At 45.1% G+C, this 27,035-nt stretch overlaps 1 protein-coding gene across 11 annotated transcripts in view; it reads left to right on the top strand.

Moving 5' to 3' along the window:
- Positions 1–27,035, top strand: part of KCNJ5 (potassium inwardly rectifying channel subfamily J member 5) — a 121,728-nt gene that overhangs the window by 61,310 nt on the left and 33,383 nt on the right. The window contains exon 1 of one of the 11 annotated variants that reach the window (XM_056544316.1): positions 25,085–25,202. The exons of 8 other annotated variants lie outside the window; for them this stretch is intronic. In XM_056544316.1, coding sequence (XP_056400291.1) covers positions 25,171–25,202 — 32 coding nt within the window. In that variant the 5' untranslated portion in view covers positions 25,085–25,170. Of the gene's footprint in view, positions 1–25,084; positions 25,203–27,035 lie in introns of those variants that run through there. 2 more of the 11 variants (XM_056544320.1, XM_056544317.1) reach the window with 2 other exon arrangements.

Here is a 27,035-nt window from a genome sequence, read left to right as displayed (position 1 = left end):
GGAATTGACCCACAGGTCCTTTTCAAACCCACAGTCAGTCTTTGGGGAACAACTACAACATGCAGACCATTGGGATCATCTACCCCTTCTGCCCCCTGACTATCACATTTCACAGAGTCACAATACGATTTAACATTTATGAATTGTCCAAATCAGTACAGTCCGTCGCATCCTTAAGCAGCACATCAAACTTTCCTTGGAGTGGGTGTATCACTGGTATTGGGGGAGTAACAATGTACTGGAATATCCTCCTCCCCAAATCTGTTCCCAGCAACACACTTGTAGGCATGGTTTCCGCCAGCTCCACTAGTTTCAAACCTTGGCCAGCCCCCCCAATTAAAACTTACTGGGGAAATAGAAACTGCAGTGTTCATCCACCCCAACCTCTTCAACAGCCAGGGTTTTCCCAGGAGATGTAACTTCTGAGCCCCCCCAAAAATCGAATATACTACGATGGCTGCAGCTCCATGGTCCTTAACCCCCTCAGCCATAAACTGGACAGCAGAAAGTAAGGAAGCAGGCTGTGGAGGGATAGGTGACACCACTCAAGGCACTGAAGGAAGGTAAGGGGGAGGAGTTTGCCTTCCTCATAACCTCCATTATCCCCTCTATTTGGCACTCCTGGGTTATCAGGAGAGGCAATGGGACCTAAATATTCCAGTGGCAGACATGGAAGGGAAATTGGATCTCCTCCAGGCTTGGCTTCCATCCAACTTGGAGAAATAGGCTCCTGTTTCTCAGGCCTTGGTTGCTCCTGGTGTACTCTGCTACTTCTGCCACATGCTTGGTTGCGCTGACATCAGGATCCTTGAGGAACCTTTTGTCTATCCACTGGGTCATTTTGCCACAGTGGGTCTGCTATCAGAGAAGTATTTGTTGATGACAGCTCCCTAATCCCGTGATGTAAGGCTGTCACTTGTGTACCCATCCCAGCACCATGAGTGGGTCCACATTGCGCAGTCCTGGTCTCTGGAATAGGCACCTCTGGGGGGAGGTCATATTTCTGGATAATGGCATTTCCAGTTAAATCATCATTGTTCATGTCTGAAGCTGTGGGAATGTCCAGGCTGACTTCCCAAAAGTCCATTGTAGACAAAGGTTTTTTGTAATCTCCTCCTCCAGGTTCCAGAATTCTGGGTTCCCACACGTCACCTCCACATCTATAATTACACCTTGTACAATTTGTTAAAGGAGAACTCCAGAGTATAAAAATTGTCGCCCATACTGCCGGCAGTAAAAAAATAAAGATGTACATACCTTCCTCCGCTCCCCCTGGGCTCTCCGCCGTGATCCTCTTCCTGGTTGCCGGTGGTCGGAGAGTCTTACTGCGCTCAGCCAATCACCAGCCACAGTGAAGTCCGACTCGGCCGGCGATAGGCTGAGCGGCAGTGTGAAGTTTTTGGCCCCAGCAGCAGGTGCCGGTGTAGTGAAGAATTTTGTGTCCTGAAGCGTTCTCACACTGCCGCTCAGCCTATCGCCGGCCAAGTCGGACTTCGCTGCAGCTGGTCATTGGCTGAGCGCAGTATGATTCTCCGACCACTGGAAACCAGGAAGTGGATCGCGGCGGAGACCGGAGCCGGTTACCGGAGGCCCAGGGGGAACGGAGGAAGGTATGTACATCTTTATTTTTTTTCTGCCGGCAGTATGGGCGACAATTTTTATACTCTGGAGTTCTCCTTTAAAGAAACAGATATACAAAATGTGCAAAAAGAGTTATACAAAATGAAAGGGAATAAAAATCATACTTAACGTCGATGAGTAAAGTTCTAATCTTTCCTGGGTTCAAGGAAGAAAAATAGCGACACAAGTCCATTCAGAATGGGCCCCAAACTTGTAACTACCAGATGGTGTTGGACCACCACTTTTATGGGTGCAGCAGGGGGTTGGGTTAAGAGGGAGGTCTCCAGCTTCTTCTTAGATCAGCCCACAGCTAGGGCACATCATCCCACCTCCCCCACCTGTCCCAACCTCTTCTCAATCACAGATGATAGTCCATAAATCATAACTCACATCGTACACAAAAGATATGACATAAATAATAGTACACTCATTTATATGGTGACATTATAACACAAATTTTGACAGGATACATTAAGGGGTTATAATAAACACCAAGGTAGGGATACATACAGCCTAATCTATTGGTACAATGGGGTCATGTTTGGGTACTACAGACAGCCTAATATTCGGGGAGGATGATTATGGGGAATATTCAACTATGGGGCTACTAAGGGGAGCCCTGAAAATCATATTTCTACCACTGGGGCATAATTCACTATATAGAAAATTTAAACCTTTTGTTTAAATTTGTACCAAACTGGCAGGATATGCACGATTAACCCAATCAGCAAACTAGCTGTCTTGAGGCTCCTCACAGCTAGGTGCTAAGTATGTTAAGTAACTAACAGGTAGATACAAGAATTTACTGGAGAATGACAACAGATATGGAAGGAGACAAGATACAAACAGTGAAGGGGTATACAGCTAAAGGAAAATAATTACCGGTCAAGAGGATATATACATTTCAAAAAGGTGTCCCAGGCAATAGGGAGTCAGCGGTATCCACCATATTTTACCTAAAAACAATATCCTCAGCCTATATTCACTACACCATGTAATAAATACCACTGAGTGCCAGCATCCACAACTCAATCACGGTTCCCACAAATATCCAAGCAAGAGCTCAGCACTCCATTCAAAGTTCAGTGCAGTTTTATTGTCTCATGTCACAGCAACGTTGTGTGACATGAGACAATAAAAAGAACAAGTTTGAATGTGCGCTTCTGCTTGGATATATACAGTCATGGCCGTAAATGTTGGCACCCCTGAATTTTTTCAAGAAAATGAAGTATTTCTCACAGAAAAGGATTGCAGTAACACATGTTTTGCTATGCACATGTTTATTCCCTTTTTGTGTATTGGAACTAAACCAAAAAAGGGAGGAAAAAAGCAAATTGGACATAATGTCACACCAAACCTACAAAAATGGGCTGGACAAAATTATTGGCACCCTTTCAAAATTGTGGAAAAATAAGATTGTTTCAAGCATGTGATGCTCCTTTTAAAGTCACCTGGGACAAGTAACAGTTGTGGGCAATATAAAAGTCACACCTAAAATCAGATAAAAAGGAGAGAAGTTCACTTAATCTTTCCATTGTGTGTCTGTTTGTGCCACACTAAGCATGGACAACAGAAAGAAGAGAAGAGAACTGTCTGAGGACTTGAGAACCAAATTGTGGAAAAATATTAACAATCTCAAGGTTACAAGTCCATCTCCAGAGATCTAGATTTGCCTTTGTCCAAAGTGTGCAACATTATCAAGAAGTTTGCAACCCATGGCACTGTAGCTAATCTCCCTGGGCATGGACAGAAGAGCGAAATTGATGAAAGGTGTCAACTCAGGATAGTCTGCATGGTGGATAAGCAGCCCCAAACAAGTTCCAAAAATATTCAAGCTGTCCTGCAGGCTCAGAGAGCATCAGTGTCAGCGCAAACTATCCGTTGACATTTAAATGAAATGAAACTCTATGGCAGTAGACTCAGGAGGACCCCACTGCTGACACAGAGACATAAAAAAGCAAGACTACATTTTGCCAAAATGAACTTGAGTAAGCCAAAATATTTCTGGGATGATGTCTTGTGGACAGAAGAGACCAAGATAGAGCTTTTTGGTAAAGCACATTATTCTACTGTTTACCAAAAACAGAATGAGGCCTACAAAGAAGAGAACACAGTACCTACAGTGAAATAATATGGTGGAGGTTCAATTATGTTTTGGGGTTGTTTTGGTGCCTCTGGCACTCGGTGCCTTGAATGTGTGCAAGGCCTCATGAAATCTGAGGATTACCAAAGGATTTTGGGTCATACTTTACAGCCCAGTGTTAGAAAGCTGGGTTTGCGTCTGAGATCTTGGGTCTTCCAGCAGAACAATGACCTCAAACATACCTCAAACAAAACCCAGAAATGGATGGCAACAAAGTGCTGGAGAGTTCTGAAATGGCCAGCAAGGAGTCCAGATCTAAATCCCATTGAACAACTGTGGAGAGATCTTAAAATTGCGGTTAAGAAAATGCGCCCTTCCAATAAGCGAGACCTAGACCAGTTTGCATAGGAAGAAATCTCCAAGAGTTGTCTGAGAGGTGTAAGAAGCTTATTAATGGTTGTAGGAAGCGACTGATTTCAGTTATTTTTTCCAAAGGGTGTGCAACCAAATATTAAGTTAAGGGTGCCAATAATTTTGTCCAGTCCATTTTTGGAGTTTGGTGTGACATTATGTCCAATTTGTTTTATTTTTTTTTTCCCCCTCTTTTTTTTTTTTTTCTTCCTCCCTTTTTTGGTTTAGTTCCAATACACACAAAGGGAATAAACGTGTATAGCAAAACATGTGTTACTGCTATTCTTTTCTGTGAGAAATACTTCATTTTCTTGAAAAATTTCAGGGGTGCCAACATTTACGGCCATGACTTTGTGTGTGTGTGTGTGAGTGCGTATATATATATATATATATATATATATAATCACATCCTAGATCTGAATAAATGAACTAATTGTATTAAATACTTTCGTCTTTACATTGTTGAATGTGCTGACACAACATCACACACAAATTATGAATGCAAATCAAATTTTTCAACCCATGGAGGTCTGGATATGGTGTCAGACTCAAACTCAGTTGAAAACCACACTACTGGCTTATCCAACTTTGATGTAATGTCCTTTAAAACAAGTCAAAATGAGGCTCTGTAGTGTGTGTGTGTGGCCTCCATGTACCCAGATGACCTCCCTACAATGCCTGGGCATGCTCCTGATTAGGTGGCCTGGACTAAAGCATCTGCCAACTCCTGGACAGTCTGTGGTGCAACGTGGCATTGGTGGATGGAGTGAGACATGATGACCCAGATGTGCTCAATCGGATTCAGGTCTGGGGAACGGGCGGGCCAGTCTATAGCATCAATGCCTTCCTCTTGCAGGAACTGCTGACACACTCCAGCCACATGAGGTCTAGCATTGTCTTGGATTGGGAAGAACCCAGGGCCAACCGCACCAGCATAAGGTTTCACAAGGGGTCTGAGGATCTCATCTCGGTACCTAATGGCAGACAGGCTACCTCTGGCAAGCACATGGAGGGCTGTGTGGCCCCCAAAGAAATGCCACCCCACACAATTACTGACCCACTACCAAACCGGTCATGCTGAAGGATGTTGCAAGCACAACCCCAACCAGTGGACATCAGCCCCTCATACCACCCTTATGGAGTCCGTTTGAGTGGACACATGCACATTTGTGGCCTGCTGGAGGTAATTTTGCAGGGCTCTGGCAGTGCTCCTACTTTTCCTCCTTACACAATAGCAGAGGTAGCGGTGCTGCTGCTGGGATGTTGCCCTCCTATGGCCTCTTCCACATCTCCTGATGTACTGGCCTGTCTCCTGGTAGCGCCTCCATGCTCTGGACACTATGCTGACAGACACAGCAAACCTTCTAGCCACAGCTCGCATTGATGGGCTATCCTGGGTGAGCTGCACTACCTGAGCCACTTGTGTGAGTTGTAAACTCAGTCTCATGCTACCACTAGAGTGAAAGCACCGCCAGAATTAAAAAGTGACCAAAACATCATCCAGGAAGCATAGGAACTGAGAAGGGGTCTGTGGTCACCACCTGCAGAACCACTCCTTTATTGGGGTGGGGGGGGTGTATTACTAATTGCCTATAATTTCCACCTGTTGTCTGTTCCATTTGCACAACAGCATGTGAAATTGATTGTCAATCAGTGTTGCTTCCTGAGCGGACAGTGTGATTTCACAGAAGTGTGATTGGAGTTACATTGTGTTAAGTGCTCTCTTTATTTGAGCAGTGTGTGTGTGTGTGTGTATGTGTGTGTGTATGTATATATATATATATATATATATATATATATATTATATATAATTTTTCTGCAGGCAGAAATGGGTATCTGATGCCCACTGCTACCCACCAGTCGATGCATTGGAGCTATGATTCATGCATAAAATGAACTACAGAAGCTAAAGGAAACATGTCGGGACCTTTCAGAAGACTACACCACCAACATATCTTCATGCAGCTTCAGTTTAGAGTCTCAAAGCTGCCTGTATTCATTTGTCCCGTTCCCACATGTTTACGATGTCTATGGAGATGAGTCTTCAAGTAAAGTAAATGTTATTGTAAGAATGTAGGCAGCTTTGAGACACTAATCTCTAGATGCATATTGACATGATAGTTTTGTGACTCTGGATCTGTAATTTGTATAAACTTTAAAGTTATAAAGTGTATATCTTACTGGGTGTTGGTCCCAAGACTCACTGAGATTGTTAGGCTTTGTTCACATGGGAAATCTCTGCACAGAACATTTCCATGCAGACATTGCCTCGACAGCGGAGCGCTGGCAGAACATGCCAACACTAGGACTGCTCGAAAATGTGCTGTCTCATAGACTACAGTGCGTTTCTGTGTGGCGTCCGCAGAAAGAATAAACATGTCTATTCTTTCTGCGGACACAGGAATTGGAATTTCCACACCAGATCATGTAAAGATAGCCTTGTGTATATCTGAGTAAAGTGAGTGGAAGTGTGCTTCACTCCCTGGCTTGCCGCCCAATCTGGCTGATATTCTCCATAGACTATAATGGAGGGCATCAGAGGGCTGGGCGTGTTTCACCCATATATAACGCTTTGCAGTGGATCCCAGGTATGAGATCCAGTACGATGTAAACTATTGTACATGTCTGGGCAACATGTCAAAAGTTTATCTAAATGACAGTTACTCTTTTATGATGGGCAAACCTGGCTCCCAACATAGTGTTTTTTATTCCATGTTTATGTATTGCCTTCATTCTGTATCCTTTCTCCCCATCTATTATGGACATAAAAGTAAGGTACCGTAAGTAAATCTTATATGGGACCTGTGAATAGGGAAGGGTGCTAGGGGTCTGTCGGCCAACCAAAGAAGGAGGCAACATTGTGAGACCTCCAGTTACATGGTTTTGCTGACAATTGTGTAATACACATTTTACTTCCATCCATTTTATAAAGGAATAAATTTATACTACTTACTACACATATTACACAGACATTACTACATCATGCCTCATGCTGTCCAAACTTATCCAGGGACATCCGTTGTTTGTTCTGCCATGGAATATAAATTTTTGTTCCACGGTACATAAAAATGTCACATCATAGTGAGATGCCACACAAGAGATCCAACACGTTGTGGTGGAAGTAATAAAAAATAACTAAATAAGTCTGAGTTTTAAAGAGACTCACAAATCTCCCAGTGCCAGAGGCAGCAAAACAACCCAAAACATAATTGAACCTTTACCATATTTCACTGTAGGTGCTGTGTTCTTTTCTTTGTAGGCCTCATTCCGTTTTCACTAAACAGTAGAATGATGTGCTTTACCAAAAAGCTCTATCTTGGTCTCATCTGTCCACAAGACTTTTTCCCGGAAGAATTTTGGCTTACTAAAGTTCATTTTAGCAAAATGTAGTCTTGCTTTTTTTATGTCTCTGTGTCAGTAGTGGGGTCCTCCTGGTTCTCCTGACATAGCATTTCATTTAAATGTCGACGGATAGTTCGCTCCCTGAGCCTGCAGGACAGCTTGAATATCTTTTGGAACTTGTTTGGTGCTACTTATCCACCATCCGGCCTATCCTGCGTTGACACCTTTTTGATACATTTTTCTCTTCCATCCACGCCCAGGGAGATTAGCTACAGTGCCATGGGTTGCAAACTTCTTGATAATGTTGCGCTCTGTGGACAAAGGCAAATCTAGATCTCTGGAGATGGACTTGTAACCTTGAGATTGTTGATATTTTTCCACAATTTTGGTTCTCAAGTCCTCAGACAGTTCTCTTTTCCTCTTATTGTTGTCCATGCTTAGTGTGGCACACACAGACACACAAAGCACAGATTAAGTGAACTTCTCTCCTTTTTATCTGCTTTCATGTGTAATTTTTATATTGCCCACACCTGTTACTTGTCCCAGGTAAGTTTAAAGGAGCATCAAATGCTTGGAACAATCTTATTTTTCCACAATTTTGAAAGGGTGCCAATAATTTTGTCCAGACCATTTTTGCAGTTTGATGTGACATTATGTCTAATTTGCTTTTTTTTCCCTCCCTTTTTTGGTTTAGTTCCATTACACACAAATGGAATAAACGTGTATAGCAAAACATGTGTTACTGCAATAATTTTCTGTGAGAAATACTTCATTTTCTTGAAAAATTTCAGGGGTGCCAACATTTACGCCATGGCTGTAACTTTGAAACACTTACTACACTTGAGACCATTTCTACAGTGTGTGTGTAGTGGCGTCTTCCTACTAGGTTTACATTGTGTTTTTATTTAAGCACAGTTGAGAAATATTGATCGCGGCGATCTGCGGCGATACCGGGCTGATCGGGTCTCTGGGACCCGACCGTCCGGTAATTTTGTATGATCCCGGCTGTCACAGACAGCCAGGACCATGCTAATGTATAGGAGCGAGGTGGCAAGCCTTCCACCTCCTCCTATACCCTGCGATCCGTCGGTTAGTTAACCGACCAATCGCAGGGGGGGGGGTTACTTCCTCCCGCCCTGCCCGGCCCCTTGAAGTCCGGAGAGGACTGAAGACCGGAGGACGCGGCGGGGGACGGAAGTGCTGGGGACCGGCCCCGGTACTTACCTCGTCCCTGAAGACCCGGATCCTGATGGCAGAGACGACGGCAGCGGCGACAGGTGAGTTCCTCTTCAGCCACGCTCTGGCCCTTTACAGCAATGCACGTCGCCGTAAAGCGACATGCATTGCTGTAATGGAACCCTGTAAACTACAACTCCCAGCATGCCCAGACAGCCCTTGGCGTCTGGGCATGCTGGGAGTTGCAGTTTTGCAACATCTGGAGGTCCACAGTTTGGAGACCACTGTGCCCTTCCAGATGTTGCAAAACTACACATCCTCAGCATGCCCTTACTGTCCAGGCATGCTGGGAGTTGTAGTTCTGTAACACCTGGCCGTTCAGATGTTGCAGAACTACAACTCCCAGCATGCCTGGGCAGTTTTGGCTTACTGGGAGTTGTAGTTTTGCAACATCTGGAGGGCTGCGGCTTGGACACCACTACACAGTGGTCCCCAAACTGTTCTCCTCCAGCTGTTGCGTAACCACTACTCCCAATATGCCCTTCGGCTGCCTGGGCATGCTGGGAGTTGTGGTTTTGCAACAACTGGAGGCACACTGGTTGGGAAACATTGTCTGTTTCCTAACTCAGTGTTTCCCATCCCGTGTGCCTCCAGCTGTTGCAAAACTATAACTGCCAGCATGCACTGATAGACTGTGCATGCTGGGAGTTGTAGTTTTGCAACAGCTGGAGGTTTCCCCAACCCCCCCCCCCCCCCTGTGAATGTACAGGATACATTCACATGGGCAGGGGGCTTACAGTGAGTATCAGGCTGCAAGTTTGCGATGCAGCAAATTTTGCATGGCAGCTCAAACTCGCAGCGGGAAACTCGCTGTAATCCCCCGCCCATGTGACTGTACCCTAAAACACTACACTAACACAAAATAAAATAAAAAGTAAAAAACACTACATATACACATACCCCTACACAGCCCCCCTCCCCAATAAAAATGAAAAACGTCTGGTATGCCACTGTTTACAAAATGGAGCCTCCAGCTGTTGCAAAACAACATCTCCCAGTATTGCCGGACAGCCGTTGACTGTCCAAGCATGCTGAGAGTTTTGCCACAGCTGGAGGCACCCTGTTTGGGAATCGCTGGCGTAGAATACCCCTATGTCCACCCCTATGCAAATCCCTAATTCAGGCCTCAAATGCGCATGGCGCTCTCACTTCGGAGCCCTGTCGTATTTCAAGGCAACAGTTTAGGGCCACATATGGGGTATCGCCGTACTCGGGAGAAATTGCCTAACAAATTTTGGGGGGCTTTTTCTCCTTTCACCTCTTATGAAAAGGGGAAGTTGGGGTCTACACCAGCATGTTAGTGTAAATTTTTTTTTCTTTTTACACCAACATGCTGGTGTTGCCCTATACTTTTCATTTTGACAAGAGGTAAAAGGGAAATAAGCCCCCCAAAATTTGTAATGCAGTTTCTCCTGACTACGGAGATACCCCATATGTGGGCGCAAAGTGCTCTGAGAGTGCACCATGTACATTTGAGGTGATTTGCACAGGGTTGGCTGAACCACATGTGACCCCATTTCGGAAACTACACCCCTCACGGATTGTAATGAGGGGTGCAGTAAGAATTTACGCCCCACTGGTGTCTGACAGATCTTTGGAACAATGGGCTGTACAAATAAAAAATTTTGTACAGCCCACTGTTCCAAAGATCTGACAGACACCAGTGGGGGGTAAATGCTCACTGTACCCCTTGTTACATTCCTCAAGGGGTCTAGTTTCCAAAATGGTATGCCATGTGGAGGTTATTTTGCTGTCCTGGCACCATAGGGGCTTCCTAAATGCGACATGCCCCTGAGCAAAATTTGCTCTCAAAAAGCCAAATAATATCCTCTTCTGAGCATTGTAGTTCGCCCGTAGTGCACTTCAGGTCAACTTATGGGGTACCTCCATACTCAGAAGAGATGGGGTTACAAATTTTGGGGGGTATTTTTTGCTATTAACCCTTGCAAAAATGTGAAATTTGGGGGGAAACACACATTTTAGTGAATTTTTTTTTTTTTTTTTTTTTTTTTTTTTTACAAATGCAAAAGTCGTGAAACACCTGTGGGGTATTAAGGCTCACTTAATTCCTTGTTACGTTCCTCAAGGGGTCTAGTTTTCAAAATGGTATGCCATGTGTTTTTTTGTTTTTTTATTTATTTATTTATTTTTTTGCTGTTCTGGCACCATAGGGGCTTCCTAAATGCAACTTGCCCCCCAAAAACCATTTCAGAAAAACGTACTCTCCAAAATCCCCTTTTCGCTTCTGAGCCCTCTACTACGCCCGCCGAACACTTTACATAGACATATGAGGTATGTGCTTACTCGAGAGAAATTGGGCTACAACTACAAGTATAAATTTTCTCCTTTTACCCCTTGTAAAAATTCAAAAATTGGGTTTACAAGAAAATGCGAGTGTAAAAAATTAAGATTGTGAATTTTCTCCTTCACTTTGCTGCTATTCCTGTGAAACACCTAAAGGGTTAAAACGCTGACTGAATGTCATTTTGAATACTTTGGGGGGTGCAGTTTTTGTAATGGGGTCATTTGTGGGGTATTTCTAATATGAAGACCCTTCGAATCCACTTCAAACCTGAACTGGTCCCTGAAAAATAGTGAGTTTGAAAATTTTGTGGAAAATTGCTGCTGAACTTTGAAGCCCTCTGGTGTCTTCCAAAAGCAGAAAAACATAAATTTTATGATGCAAACATAAAGTAGACATATTGTATATGTGAATAAAATAAAATATTTGGAATATCCATTTCCCTTACAAGCAGAAAGCTTCAAAGTTTGAAAAATGCTAAATTTTCAAATTTTTCATCAAATTTTCAAATTTTTCACCAAGAAAGGATGCAAGTTACCACAAAATGTTACCACTATGTTAAAGTAGAATATGTCACGAAAAAAACAATCTCTGAATCAGAATGATAACTAAAAGCATTCCAGAGTTATTAATGTTTAAAGTGACAGTGGTCAGATGTGCAAAAAATGTCCGGGTCCTAAGGTGTAAAATGGCTGGGTCCTTAAGGGGTTAAAACAAGTCAATACGTGCCCGTATGGCCTCCCTACAATGCCTGGGAATGCTCCTGATGAGGTGGTGGATGGTCTTCTGAGGTATATCCTCCCAGACCTGGACTAAAGCATCCGCCAACTCCAGGACAGTCTATGGTGCAACGTGGCGTTGGTGGATGGATCGAGACATGATGTCCCAGATGTGCTCAATCGGATTCAGGTCTGGGGAACGGGCGGGCCAGTCCATAGCATCAATGCCTTCCTCTTGCAGGAACTGCTGACACACTCCAGCCACATGAGGTCTAGCATTGTCTTGCATTAGGAGGAACCCATGGCCAACCGCATCAGCATATGGTCTCACAAGGGGTCTGAGGATCTCATCTCAGTACCTAATGGCTGTCAGGCTACCTCTGGCAAGCACATAGAGGGCTGTACGGCCACCCCACGCCATTACTGACCCACCGCCCAACCGGTCATGCTGGAGGATGTTGCAGGCACCAGAACGTTCTCAGCAGCGTCTCCAGTCACATGTGCTCCGTGTGTACCTGCCTTCATCTGTGAAGAGCAAAGGGCGCCAGTGGCAAATTTGCCAATCTTGGTTTCTCTGGCAAATGCCTAACATCCTGCAATGTGTTGGGCTGTAAGGACAACCCCCACCAGTGGACGTCGGGCCCTCATGGAGTCTTTCTGACCATTTGAGTGGACACAAACACATTTATGGCCTGCTGGAGGTCATTTTGCAGGGCTCTGGCAGTGTTCCTCCTGCTCCTCCTTGCACCAAGGCAGAGGTAGCGGTCCTGCTGCTGGGTTGTTGCCCTCCTATGGCCTCCTTCATGTCTCCTGATGTACTGGCCTGTCTACTGGTAGCGCCTCCATGCTCTGGACACTACACTGACAGACACTGCAAACCTTCTTGCCACAGCTCGCATTGATGTGCCATCCTGGATGAGCTGCACTACCTGAGCCACATGTGTGAGTTGTAAACTTCGTCTCATGCTACCACTAGAGGGAAAGCTCCGCCAGCATTGAAAAGTGACCAAAACATCAGCCAGGAAGCATAGGAACTGAGAAGGGGTCTGTGGTCACCACCTCCAGAATCACTCCTTTATTGGGGGTGTCTTGCTAATTGCCTATAATTTCCACCAGTTGTCTATTCCATTTGCACAACAGCATGTGAAATTGATTGTCAAACAGTGTTTCTTCCTGAGTGGACAGTGGGATTTCACAGTAGTGCGACTGACTTGGAGTTACGTTGTGTTTAAGTGTTCCCTTTACTTTTTTTGAGCAGTGTATAACACCTTTTAGAGCTTTTTCCTGCTCCTTTGTGTGTTTTTGCCTTGCTCTGCAGCTCCTTTCTCCTCCCATTTTCCGTAGAGCATATAGCAGCTAAGTACTGGGAAGGATTAAGATTTTTAAATTTAAATTTACAATCTGTTTAACTTTCTAGCACCAGTTGATTTAAAAAAAAAATAAATAAATAAAAAAATTGTTTTCCAGTGAAGTACCCCTTTAATCCTTCAGCGAGCTGGTCTATCCCAGAGATAGATCTGTGGGGGACAGGAAAGTAGCCTGTTAAGTGGAGAAGTGGGCATTTTGTCTAGTATATTATATTCAATAAAGTGCATATTATGGGGGATTTATCAAAACCTGTCCAGAGAAAAAAGTTGCTGAGTTGCCCATGGCAACCTATCAGATCGCTTCTTTCATTTTTTTTGGAAAGGCCTCTTAAAAATGAAAGAAGCGAGCTGATTGGTTGCTGTGGGCAACTGAGCATCTTTTCCTCTGGACAGGTTTTGATACATATCCCCCTATAGTCTTACTTTTCCATGCACTACTGAATTATGCCAAGTTTGTTGAAAGTGTAGTGTCTGTGTTGGAGGGCAGGTATGGATCATTGCTTCTGTAGTACATTCTAACTTCTTCCACATGTACATGGAGAAACCTTAAAGAGCTGTATGAGATTAGAAAAAGAATCTTAGACTGATTTATTGCCTATTAATTGTTGTTCAAAAGCATCACTACTTTTTTTTTTCTTATTAAAGGTTTTATTGTTATCATAAAAACAGAAATAAACAGGCAGAAACTAGTGGTAAACATGCCACATGCAAAGCCAAACAGAATTAAAATAAGCATCACTCCGTTTTAAGACGAATGAAGAAGCAACATAACTGTTGCTTCAGTTCCTACCATTTTTTACAGTTTCTCTACCTTCTTTTGCTACAATGGGTCCTGTTTTTGGCTCTTTGGGATGCTGTCAGGCTAAGCTCCAATATAAGGTTAGGAACTAGGGATCGACTGATTATCGGTATGGCCGATATTATTGGCCAATAATCACAATTTTGGGCATTATCTGTATCGGCAATTACCTTGCCGATAAGCCGGTAATGCCCCCCCGCCGCACCGCGTCGCACCCCCCACCGTAGTGCTGGGCGGTATACCGGTATGAACCGGATACCGTTTTTTTTTTCCTCCCACGATATGGATTTTTGCCCATAACGCTATACTGGTCGGGCCCCACCCTCCGAGTCAATAAAAAAAATTAAACTTACCAGTAATGGGGGTGGTCCGGGCCATCCATCCTTCCTGTAGTGTCCGGCGGCATTCCGGGTGGAGGGTGAACCGGTCCGGGCGTCCTCTTCTCCACTCCGGGCAGGCTCCAGCCTAGTACGCTGCATAGACGCCGCGACGTCAGGTGCGTCGCTGCGCAGCGGCGTCTATGCAGCGTTACTAGGCCGGAGCCTGCCGCCGGACACTACAGGAAGGATGGATGGCCCGGACCACCCTCCCCGGACGGTCCCTGCAGCAACTGGGAAGGTGAGTCAGGGTTCTGGGATGGACAGGGGTCTGTATAATATACTATACCTACAGTAGGCCCTCCAGCTGTTGAGGCCCTCCAGCTGTTGCAAAACTACAACTCCCAGCATGCCCGGACAGCCAACGGCTGTTCAGGCATGCTGGGAGTAGTAGTTTTGCAACAGCTGGAGGTATCCCTAGGCGCGGCGGGGGTGGCGGTGATAGGTCTCAGGACCCCCGGACAGGCAGGGGGAGAGAAGCGGGGGGCTGCAAAAGCCACTGCAGTGCATTGATTTATAGCGCCCGTTTTAAATCAATGATCTGCAGCGGTGTCGCCGTGGGGGATAAATAGCCGATAACTTATACCGGAATATCGGTATAAGTTATCGGCTATTGGCCCTAACCTCCCCAGATTATCGGTATCGGCTCTAAAAAACCGATATCGGTCGATCCCTATTAGGAACCATGGAAAACTGACCCGTACTTCCCTCAGCAATCACAGGTAACTCTTCAACTAAATGCCTCTTCATGAGTGATGGCTGTCTCCAGTCCTCTGATGCAGTAAATTATTTTCTCAGAAATACTTTTTTTTTTTTTTTTTTTTGTTTCCAAGAAAATAGCCTCCACATTTGTTTTCCATATGTCTGAGCAGTAAGGACTGTTTGTCTGTTCCCAGACAGTTCAGCTGAGCACAGGAATAAAATGAACGCAGTTCGAAGTATTATGCATAGAGGTTCTATCTTCATATTGGTATACTTTGCTACTTTCACCTTCAGAGTTGTATAACACACTGATGACTTATGGTGACCAAACCTTCAATAAACAACGTGACTCCTCCGCTTGCTTTATGAATGATTTGTTGTAAGTGAACAGCTCACATATGTAAGCAGGATATTGCTATGTAAACGGATGTTCTGCTGCTGATACATAAATATATTTTATACATTTTTATTAAAAGTATGTAAGAAGTTGAGGGTGTATCTTCAAGCTATGTATTCTGTCCTGTGCTCTGGATAAATGTTGTACTGTATAGTGTGTGTGTATGTTGTTACTTTTGATAGGTTCAGCTAGAGCTGGGCGGTGGAGGGGTAGAGGCCCAACCGGTATTGCCTCGGGTGTAAAAGGAGCTAGCTACAGCTCTCCCGCCGCTAATAGCCTGGCATGCTGCGATCACCATGGCCGCTATTAAACCATTAGATAACCACTGTCTAAGTTGACAGCAGTGTCTAAAGGGATCTTATATCCATCCCTGGTGGTCTAGTGGGGTGGATCAGACTATTTTGGTTGAAATTATTTAATCTACCAGGACAAGTGGATTTTCTTGAGGGACAAGTAGATTGTGTTCCGCTTTAGTCCCTTGGACAAGTAGTTTTTTTTAATTTTATTTCCACACCCCTGCACTGGCAGGTCTCAGCTTTGCAAAGGGGGCAGTGCATGCTATAAATTCTGCAGGGTGCCCAAACTTTTGAAGACGCCATTTTTTTTGTTTTCTCTTATTTTGAAAGTGTAAATGATGGAAATAAAATCTAACTTTTGTTGACATATTATAAGAATGTCTAATCTGTAATTTGATGCCTATTGGAGATTTTTCTATCTTTCCTTGGCTTCTTTATGCACATTAATAACATTTTTTGATCCCCACTGTAATCTCTTATATGGTCTGTAGTGGTAATGATGGGGGTTGTTGTCAGTCACCTAATATAACTGTATGTAATCTCTTATATGGTCTGTAGTAGTAATGATGGTGGTTGTTGCCAGTCTGTTAGTAGTATCGGAGGTCCTCCCAAATTTAGGTGACAGACTGACAACATTATTGCTGTTCCTCATGTGCAGGCGTGGCTAGGGCCGTGGCTGAAGGAGTGGGTAGGGGTGTGGCTGAGGGTGCGGTTGGGGACACGGCTTGTCCCTCTTTTCTTTCAGAAAAAGTTGGCAGGCATGCAATAGTTCATGCCTCATAATGAAAAATAAGGTGTATTGTACACCAGGGTCCCAAAAGCCTTTTTGGTTTTTGCAAAAAAAAAAAAAATAATAATAATAATAAAATCGCACTAAAAACTACATGTATGAAAACATTGTTAATCTATTTGTTGCAATATATAAGACCATTCTCCATAAGAGCTGCTTCATATGACATTTAACGCTAAAAGTGATATATGGCCTATAATGCTGAAGAGCACAGACCACGGTGCCCAAATACAGATTTGTCCAAAATGTGTGTGTGTGTGTGTGTGTGTGTGTGTGTGTGTGTGTGTGTGAAACATAAGATAAGAGTGGAGCCTGTTGAGCTTTATCTTCATAGGACACAAGGAAGTGTGGTCTGAAGTGTGTAAATATCTGCCTCCTAGTGATGGAGCTGAAACAATGCGTTTTAGTGCCAAAGTGCCAACAATGTAAATTAGCATAAAGATAAAGATACTCTGTATTTATACTTTTCTTTTTCATTTTATTATGCATTTAAAACACAGAATCCAGACTTCAGGACTTACCGGTACATTGTGCATATTTAATACCAGAGCAAAGGACTCATAAATGTCATAGCTACTTTCTAACTGACTGTAAACCTTCTCTCCCCTTCAGACAACTCTTCGTATTGTAGTATAAAATAATAAAATGCAATTCGGTGGTGGTGCTGCTGCCGCCATATATGGATTTATTTCATCCCTTTTATTACCTTTTCGATCATCTGATTTCCCCTGTAAAATCCTTCTTCTGTGCACTGCTTGTAATTTCTGGTTAAGTCATTATGAATTAGCAGAACTGCAAACAGTTAATTGATCGTAATTGTTGGTAAATTTTGTGGGTACCATGTCAGATTTATGCATCTGTCAAATTTGGATCTGGATAAAACACTGGTCATAAGAGGCTTCATTGTACAATGGATACTAGAGTCACTTGAGGTTATACTAACCTTGTCTGGAGAATTGCAATTTGCAGGGTTCAAATGAATTGTTTTGTGTATATTAGGAGAGTTTTACAGTCACATGTCAGGTTTATTTTATGGCTTTATTTTCCCTGCAGTGATTACGGTACTCCCCTTATAATTCGGAAAAAGATAAAATGAGTTTACCTCTCAACAGTATATTACTCTTACCAAAAGAACTATAATCTGTATTCTCTGTAAAGCATGAAGTACCAGATATCACCTTTACAGGTACTTATACAATTCCTCCGTATCATGCAAGGCCTCTTGTTACGCCGAGCGCTCCGGGTCCCCGCTCCTCCCCGGAGCGCTCGCAACTTCCTCGCATTTGCAGCGCCCCGGTCAGACCTGCTGACCGGGTGCGCTGCAATGTCTCTCTCAGCCGGGATGCGATTTGCGATGCGGGAGGCGCCCGCTCGCGATGCGCATCCCGGCTCCCGTACCTGACTCGCTCCCCGTCGGTCTTGTCCCGGCGCGCGCGGCCCCGCTCCTTAGGGCGCGCGCGCGCCGGGTCTCTGCAATTTGAAGGGCCACTGCGCCACTGATTGGCGCAGCAGGCTTAATTAGTGTGTTCACCTGTGCACTCCCTATTTATACATCACTTCCCCTGCACTCCCTTGCCGGATCTTGTTGCCGTTGTGCCAGTGAAAGCGTTCCCTTGTGTGTTCCTAGCCTGTGTTCCAGACCTCCTGCCGTTGCCCCTGCCTTGCTCTTGTCTACTCCCTTGTACCGCGCCTATCTTCAGCAGTCAGAGAGGTTGAGCCGTTGCTGGTGGATACGACCTGGTTGCTACCGCCGCTGCAAGACCATCCCGCTTTGCGGCGGGCTCTGGTGAATACCAGTAGCAACTTAGAACCGGTCCACCAACACGGTCCACGCCAATCCCTCTCTGGCACAGAGGATCCACCTCCAGCCAGCCGAATCGTGACACCTCTCCTGGTGTGAGATGAGTGTTCACTGTGACCTGCTAGGATCTGACATTCTCAGTGCCCCCCGTGATGATCTTGTAGAAGTAGTCTGAGAATTATTAGGTTGCCTTTGTTATTAAGGAAATTGCAAATATCCTTAAAGGAGATATCCAGTGCTGAAAAACGTATCTCCTATCCTAAGGATAGGGGATAAGTTTCAGATTGCGGAGGGGCCGACCGCTGGGGCCCCCCGCGATCTCCTGTACGGGGCCCCGGCAGCCCGCGGGAAGGGGGCGTGTTGACCACAGCAAGAAGCGGCGGCTAACATGCCCCCTCAATACAACTCTATGGCAGAGCCGGAGCGCTGCCTCCACCATAGCGCAGTATTGAGGGAGAGTGTCAACCGCCGCTTCGTGCTGTGGTCAACACCCACTATCTGGCCAGCGAGCTGGGGCCCCGTACAAGAGATTGCAGTGGGCCCCAGCGGTCGGTCCGCTGCGATCTGAAACCTATCCCCTATCCTTAGGAAAGGGGATACATTTTTTCAGCACTGGGCTACCCCTTTAAGCACTATAGTCTGCCTTTGGCCCTTTGTAACTACTACATATGGTCACTATATTGCAAAACCGGGCTTCACCTATAGCAGTCACCTTCATTAGACCTATTCTGTGATCTCTAACCTATCACCAGACCAATAATCCTCACTGTCCCTGCAAAGTCCTATAGAAACCTTTACCTATGGAAACACTTTCCCTAGTAGAAAGAAAAAAAGACCCAGAGAAACTAAGCTGAACAACACTTGAAACAATGCAAACTGAGCAAAAATGCAGCAACTAAAAATCAAAAATTGTGGTCTGAAATATCTGCCTCCTAGTGAAGGGGAAGTGCGAGCAGCAGCAGGTGAAATCTGGAGACCGAGTGAAAGATCCTACAATCATCCTGGATCTTATGAGATGATTCCAAACTGGAGTTGCAGCCGCTTACACAACCCTCTCAATGGCTCCTATTATTACTACTATAGTACTAATATTGATTCTTGCAACTCTATTAGGTTAGGGGACCATCTATAAATAGTGAGTTTTTATGTCCAGTATCTTGATGATTTTACACTAGGAGCGTCCCTTAATTTTCTTCTTTTTTTTTCATGAATAAAGTGTACAATACTATGTTAATGTCTAAAGTCTTGGAGCTTTGGGGAAGAGCCTAATGTTCATAATTATGGACGAGAATAATATCCCATTCAATAGAGGGACAATGGGGAAATAAAGAAAATAACTGAAGGATTATTAGCTTAGACTGGACATTCTACAGATGTGCCAGGTTTTTAAAAGTGGTGCAGGCCTTTAGGGTGGTCTTTAGACTGTGTAAATCTCATTTTGTACTATCTCTTAAGGGAATGTATGATCAGAAAGTGACTTATTGTTTAAAGAGAAACTGACAGCAATATCACTAACCTGGTTTATGCAGGTTAATAGTGCAGGTGATGCTTTTTTCAATATAAAATGCTTTTAAAACAGCACCGCCCGCACTATTGATCTGGTTATACAGGATAGCGTGGATACTGCCGCTGTCAGTTTGCGTTTAACCCCTTTACGGCCCATGGCATACATGTACATCATGTGAGCTCTAGGGGACTTTAAAGCAAACTCGCATATTGAGCTTACTTCACACGCAGTTAATACTGACTGCTATCAGCAGCAGGGGCTCACCACTAATGCAGGACATCCACTATTAGGCTTATGTCTGGCTTTAGTGGTGGGTCGCTCTAGATCTCAGAATTTAAAATCATTAAAATGATACCCTACTTATATAGGTTTGATTTTGTATTGCTTCTGAAAAAAATCATAACTACATGCAGTAAAATTTATACGTTTTAAAATGGTCATCTTCTGACCCCCTATAACTTTTTTTGTGTTACGTGTATGGGCTGGTATGAGGGCTAATTTTTTGCACTGTGATCTGAAGTTAGTATCAGTACCATTTTTGTTTTTATTGTACTTTTCGATCGCCTTTTATAACATTTTTTGTGCTATAAAAAGTGACCAAAAATACACTATTTTGGACTTTGGACTTTTGTTTGCGTCTGCGCTAGAGATGAGCGAACTTACAGTAAATTCGATTCGTCGCGAACTTCTCAGCTCGGCGGTTGCTGACTTTTCCTGCATAAATTAGTTCAGCTTTCCGGTGCTCCGGTGGGCTGGAAAAGGTGGATACAGTCCTAGGAAAGATTCTCCTAGGACTGTATCCACCTTTTCCAGCCCACGGGAGCACCGGAAAGCTGAACTAATTTATGCAGGAAAAGTCATCAACTGCCGAGCTGAGAAGTTTGTGACGAATCGAATTTACTGTAAGTTCGCTCATCTCTAGTCTGCACCATTGACGGTGCAGTTTAATTAATGATATATTTTTATAGTTTGGACATTTCCGCACACGGCGATACCACATATGTTTATTTTTATTAACTTTTTTTTTTTTTTTTAAATGGGGAAAAGGGGGGGTGATTCTAACTTTTATTAGTAACTTTTTTTTGTTGCTGTTATAGCCCCCTTTAGTGGCTATAATATGCATTACATTGATTCCTAACACTGATCATCGGCATAGAACTATATACGGATGATCAGTGTTATTGGGGCTTGACTTCTCCTGCCTAGATCTTGGGCATGGAGAAGTCAATCGCCGATCGGACATGCCGAAGGCAGGTAGCAGACCCTCCACTCGTGTCCTAGCTCATCGGGACATCGCGATTTCACCGCGATGGGTCCCGATCAGCCCGACTGAGCTGCCGGGATGCAATTTTTCGCCATGTCTAAAGGGTTAATAGTGTGTGGCACAACGATCGGTGCCGCACGCTATTAGCCCAGGGTCCCTGCTTTCATAAGCTGCCTGGACCGACCCGCTATGACGTGGGGTTACCACGCGATATAGACCAGGCACATGGCGTCCACTAGGTGGCTCTGTTCTGTTCCTTGCTGCAAGTTAGTTTGGTCTCCTCCTGGCCTGGCAGGAAACCAAACTCGAAGTGCATGCAGGGCCTGCTGGGGAATGCCCATTTTCTCCTGCTGGGAGCTCACACAATATGAGCAAGGGGAAAGGTATGATACAGAGATTTTAAAGCTCAGAAACATTTTTCAAGGGCAGAAGCGGTGTTAGGAGTAGTAAAGGAATATAATCTGAGTTAGTTTAGAAAATATGGTTTGAAGACAGGTACTTTTTAAGGTGATTTGCCCTGCACTGTGGGTACTTGGTGCTCATTTGCATATTTGGAAAAATTACAATTACTGGGCTCACAAGTAGGGATTGACTGATTATCGGATTGGCCGATATTCACGATTTTGTTAGTTATCGGTATCTGCATCTAACCTTGCCGATAATGCGTCTTGCCCGCGAAACCCGGGCCCGGAGAATGGTGCTGCTGGCTGCTGTTTTGCATCTCCCGCACATCCACAGTAGTCCTGTAAGGCTGGGTTCACACTACGTTTTCTCCCATATGGGAGCGCATACGGCAGGGGGGAGCTAAAACCTCGCACTCCCGTATGCCTTCGTATGCGCTCCCGTATGTCATTCATTTCAATGAACCGGCCGGAGTGAAATGCGCTTTTACGACCGGACCTCAAACCGTGGTTGACCACAGTTTTAGGTCCGGTTGTAAAAGCGCATACGGTGCAAAAATGAGCCGACCGGACCGAATGTTTCACTCCGGCCGGCTCATTGAAATGAATGACATATGGGAGCGCATACGAAGGCTTACGGGAGCGCGAAGTTTTAGCTCCCCCCTGCCGTATGCGCTCCCGTATGGGAGAAAACGTAGTGTGAACCCAGCCTTAGAGAACAACAGTGGCTGCCTGGGAGAGGCGCTTTGAACTCCGTTGTGGCGCTGCTTCGCTTAAACGCAGCAGCGCCATGTCGGAGTTCACTTTGCCACCGATCAGTGTGCCCACTGCCCTGCTCTCTCTCTCTCTCTCTCGTACAGGGCCCTGCTTGTCCTAAGATACAGAGCCCTGCTTGTCCTCATTGCACAGAGCCCTGCTTGTCCTCATTGCACAGAGCCCTGCTTGTCCTCATTGCACAGAGCCCTGCTTGTCCTCAGTGTACAGAGCCCTGCTTGTCCTCAGTGTACAGAGCCCTGCTTGTCCTCAGTGTACAGAGCCCTGCTTGTCCTCAGTGTACAGAGCCCTGCTTGTCCTCAGTGTACAGAGCCCTGCTTGTCCTCAGTGTACAGAGCCCTGCTTGTCCTCAGTGTACAGAGCCCTGCTTGTCCTCAGTGTACAGAGCCCTGCTTGTCCTCAGTGTACAGAGCCCTGCTTGTCCTCAGTGTACAGAGCCCTGCTTGTCCTCATAGCACAGAGCCCTGCTTGTCGTCATAGCACAGAGCCCTGCTTGTCCTCATGGCACAGAGCCCTGCTTGTCCTCATGGCACAGAGCCCTGCTTGTCCTCATGGCACAGAGCCCTGCTTGTCCTCATGGCACAGAGCCCTGCTTGTCTTCATGGCACAGAGCCCTGCTTGTCCTCATGGCACAGAGCCCTGCTTGTCCTCATGGCACAGAGCCCTGCTTGTCCTCATGGCACAGAGCCCTGCTTGTCCTCATGGCACAGAGCCCTGCTTGTCCTCATGGCACAGAGCCCTGCTTGTCCTCATGGCACAGAGCCCCGCTTGTCCTCATGGCACAGAGCCCCGCTTGTCCTCGGTGTACAGAGCCCCGCTTGTCCTCGGTGTACAGAGCCCCGCTTGTCCTCGGTGTACAGAGCCCCGCTTGTCCTCGGTGTACAGAGCCCCGCTTGTCCTCGGTGTACAGAGCCCCGCTTGTCCTCGGTGTACAGAGCCCCGCTTGTCCTCGGTGTACAGAGCCCCGCTTGTCCTCATGGCACAGAGCCCTGCTTGTCCTCATGGCACAGAGCCCTGCTTGTCCTCATGGCACAGAGCCCTGCTTGTCCTCGGTGCACAGAGCCCCGCTTGTCCTCGGTGCACAGAGCCCCGCTTGTCCTCGGTGCACAGAGCCCCGCTTGTCCTCGGTGCACAGAGCCCCGCTTGTCCTCGGTGCACAGAGCCCCGCTTGTCCTCGGTGCACAGAGCCCCGCTTGTCCTCGGTGCACAGAGCCCCGCTTGTCCTCGGTGCACAGAGCCCCGCTTGTCCTCGGTGCACAGAGCCCCGCTTGTCCTCGGTGTACAGAGCCCCGCTTGTCCTCGGTGTACAGAGCCCTGCTTGTCCTCGGTGTACAGAGCCCTGCTTGTCCTCATGGCACAGAGCCCTGCTTGTCCTCATGGCACAGAGCCCTGCTTGTCCTCATGGCACAGAGCCCTGCTTGTCCTCGGTGCACAGAGCCCCGCTTGTCCTCGGTGCACAGAGCCCCGCTTGTCCTCGGTGCACAGAGCCCCGCTTGTCCTCGGTGCACAGAGCCCCGCTTGTCCTCGGTGCACAGAGCCCCGCTTGTCCTCGGTGCACAGAGCCCCGCTTGTCCTCGGTGCACAGAGCCCCGCTTGTCCTCGGTGCACAGAGCCCCGCTTGTCCTCGGTGCACAGAGCCCCGCTTGTCCTCGGTGCACAGAGCCCCGCTTGTCCTCGGTGTACAGAGCCCCGCTTGTCCTCGGTGTACAGAGCCCCGCTTTTTAAATGCCCAAAAATTTTAATGCATGGAATATTGGTATAAGTTATCGGCTATCGGCCTGAAAGTTCACAGGTTATCGGTATCTGCTCTAAAAAATCAATATCAGTCGATCCCACTCACAAGTAGACGTTCCCCCAGCCTCTTTAAAGTGCTTTTTATCTCTAGCAAAACTGTAATTAGTTACACTATGAGAAACCATGCAACAAATTCCCTTTTAAGGCTATTTCTTGTCAGACCAATGATCTGTGACCTCATCTTATAAGTTTGTGACTGATGTGTTTAAAAATAGATCGGACCTGGATCAAAGAGGAAGCCTGATGTATCCATTAGTAAAAAAAATGTAGCACTTTGCTCACCACAACCATCAAAATACTGACAAAGGCAAACTGACTGTGAACAGGGCTTGTCAAAATCTGGGGGAGGTAAAACTGCCACTGACCCAGACCTCTGGAAAACTAATATTTTATTTCATCTATCTAAAAATATTGGTTTTCTGATTATATTGAATGGGTAGTGATAGGTCAGGACACAAGAAGGTGGGTGGTCAGACACATTGTACACATGTTCATACTATCAGGGTGACGTTTATCTGTTGAGCGTGGTCAGGAATGTTCTGCAGTGACAATGTCCTGGCAGCACAGAGTACTCGGGTAACCCTTTCATCTCACCAATCTTCCGGATCGTCAGGTATAATTGCTTGTATCTTCCTCACATCAGGGTTCCTTTATTCTTTGATTTGGAATTTTAGGCTTAAACAATAATAATAAAAAATGTTATAGAGACTGTGAGAATAATTTACATAGCAGCATGTTACTATATAGAGATATATTAAAGGCTCAAACTCTGCAACATAAGAGGCAACGTGTTATTTTCTTCTGACACATACACATACACATTACACAAAGCTGAGGACTAAAGCTGTATACTCTGAAAGTCGCAGAGGTGTACAAATAGAGTAAGGTTCCTGGGACCACTGGCGGCAATTACTTCTCAATATTTTATGGGAATTCTCATCCTGTTTTGCACATTGACTACTTGCTGTGTGTGGAGCTTCCTGGGGGGACGGAGTGGTGAGTGAAGGGGTTAATCACACTGCTGGAGGCAGAGGATGGGCAATGTCAGAGCAGCAGAGGCTGTGATCATTGAGAGGAAGACACTCACTGACACCCCTATACCTAGCACACATCTGCATCCTGCATGTAGGTTTATTCTCCAAGAACTTATTTTATTGTGTGGATGGCACCACTGACAGGTCCCTGGTGATGTGCGGGCGCAGCTGTAAGCAGAAGGCTGGGTGAGGACTGATGTGTGTGATGTATTGGATGTGACCTTGTTGGGTAGAGCTGTTTTACACTATCTAGTATTGTTGTGTGGATTTCTGTGTATAATAACCTATAGAATACATTATATATGTGCATAGTATATGATTGTCCTTTTTTCAAAACTACATTGGAGAAAATCCATCCTCCTGATCTGACTTTGGCCACACTTACTGTTAGTGTAGTTCAATAATGTAAATTACTTTGTTCACTTTTCATAAATCGGTATAAAACGTTGTATTGTGTAAACATGTCAATGCTATCGCGTGATATTGTATTAGTTAATAATTTAATAATGCTAGAGAGAGACATTAGAGCGGACGAAGACGTGTGCACCTCATGAACAGATGTAAATAGGGATGTGATGACAAGAGGTGGGAAATTCTGTTTATTTTAGGCACACTTGGTCTGTATTTTTGTCTTTTTCTGTTAAGGACCCAGTGACCTGTTTGACCTAGATGTACAGAGATTTTTTGTAGTACTACTTTTTATATTACATCATGGTTAAAGGGTACCTCTCATCAAAAAAAACTTTTGATATATTATAGATTAATGTATGCAGAATAACTTTACAATTGCATGTTATTAAAAAATATGCATCTTTCTATTTAATTTTCCACTTTGAAGAAATGACCACTAGGGGTCTCCCTACCAGTCCTGGCAGCAAGCATTTCAGACTCATGCTGGAGTCCTAAACACTACGAGCTGCCAGTCTGCTTTGTTCACAAAGGAGGACACTCAGAGCTGCCAGCCTGCTTTGTTCACAGCCTGTTTGGCTGTGAACAAAGCAGGCTGTCAGCTCTGAGTGTTTAGGACTCCAGCATGAGTCAGAAATGCTTGCTGACAGGACTGATCGGGAAAAATACAATAGAAAGAAGCATATTTTTCATTAACATGCTATTGGAAAGTTATTCAACATTCATTAATCTAAAATATATCAAAAGTTTATTTGATGAGAGGTACCCTTTAAAGAAATATATTGAGTTGCATGCAATTTTGTGAACTACAGCTGTTCAGTGCAATGAGAGGATGCGCCCCTTCATATGATAAACGACTACTGACTACATAAGAGCTGATGTGCAGGAGTCTAACATTACTGACAGACCTATTTTTGCAGAAACTGTTGCTCTTGTTCAGTGTCAGCCAGTGGGTTGGGATTACTAAAAGATCGGTTTTGTACACCAATGCTTTCCCATACTACTACTATATACCATGAAGGCTGAAGAAGCCAGTTTGTGCTCAATATAAGCATTCAACACATGAACAAATTTTAGGATTTTATGTGGAGACGTGGAAGTAACAGAAAGATTTGTATTATGGTCTCATGCATACAGGTATTGTGGTTCAATACCAACGTAGTGATAAAACCTATGAGAAAACGCTCATTATGATAGGATCTGTCAGGCGCAGTCATAATGTAATCTATGTAAATGATCGTTATTTATTTGTATGGATGTATCGGAGATGGCCAAGTTTCACATGATTTTATTATGGGCACAGTTTAACCTCAGGTCTTTATGTAGCTGATGTTTAGTGTCTCAAAACTGCCTCTAGGATTGACCATCCTGTCCTCCAAGCTCAATGTTTTTAACGTTATTCTTTCCTGTAGTGGAGCGCTAGACTCTCATATAGAGATGAGCGAACTTACAGTAAATTCGATTTGTCACGAACTTCTCGGCTCGGCAGTTGATGACTTATCCTGCATAAATTAGTTCAGCTTTAAGGTGCTCCCGTGGGCTGGAAAAGGTGGATACAGTCCTAGGAGAATCTTTCCTAGGACTGTATCCACCTTTTCCAGCCCACCGGAG

Source organism: Hyla sarda, chromosome 10 (genome assembly GCF_029499605.1).
Source record: "Hyla sarda isolate aHylSar1 chromosome 10, aHylSar1.hap1, whole genome shotgun sequence".
Classification (NCBI taxonomy): Eukaryota; Metazoa; Chordata; class Amphibia; order Anura; family Hylidae; genus Hyla; species Hyla sarda.
The sequence above is the reverse complement of the archived record's forward strand: the minus strand, read 5'-3'. Positions and strand labels throughout refer to the sequence as shown.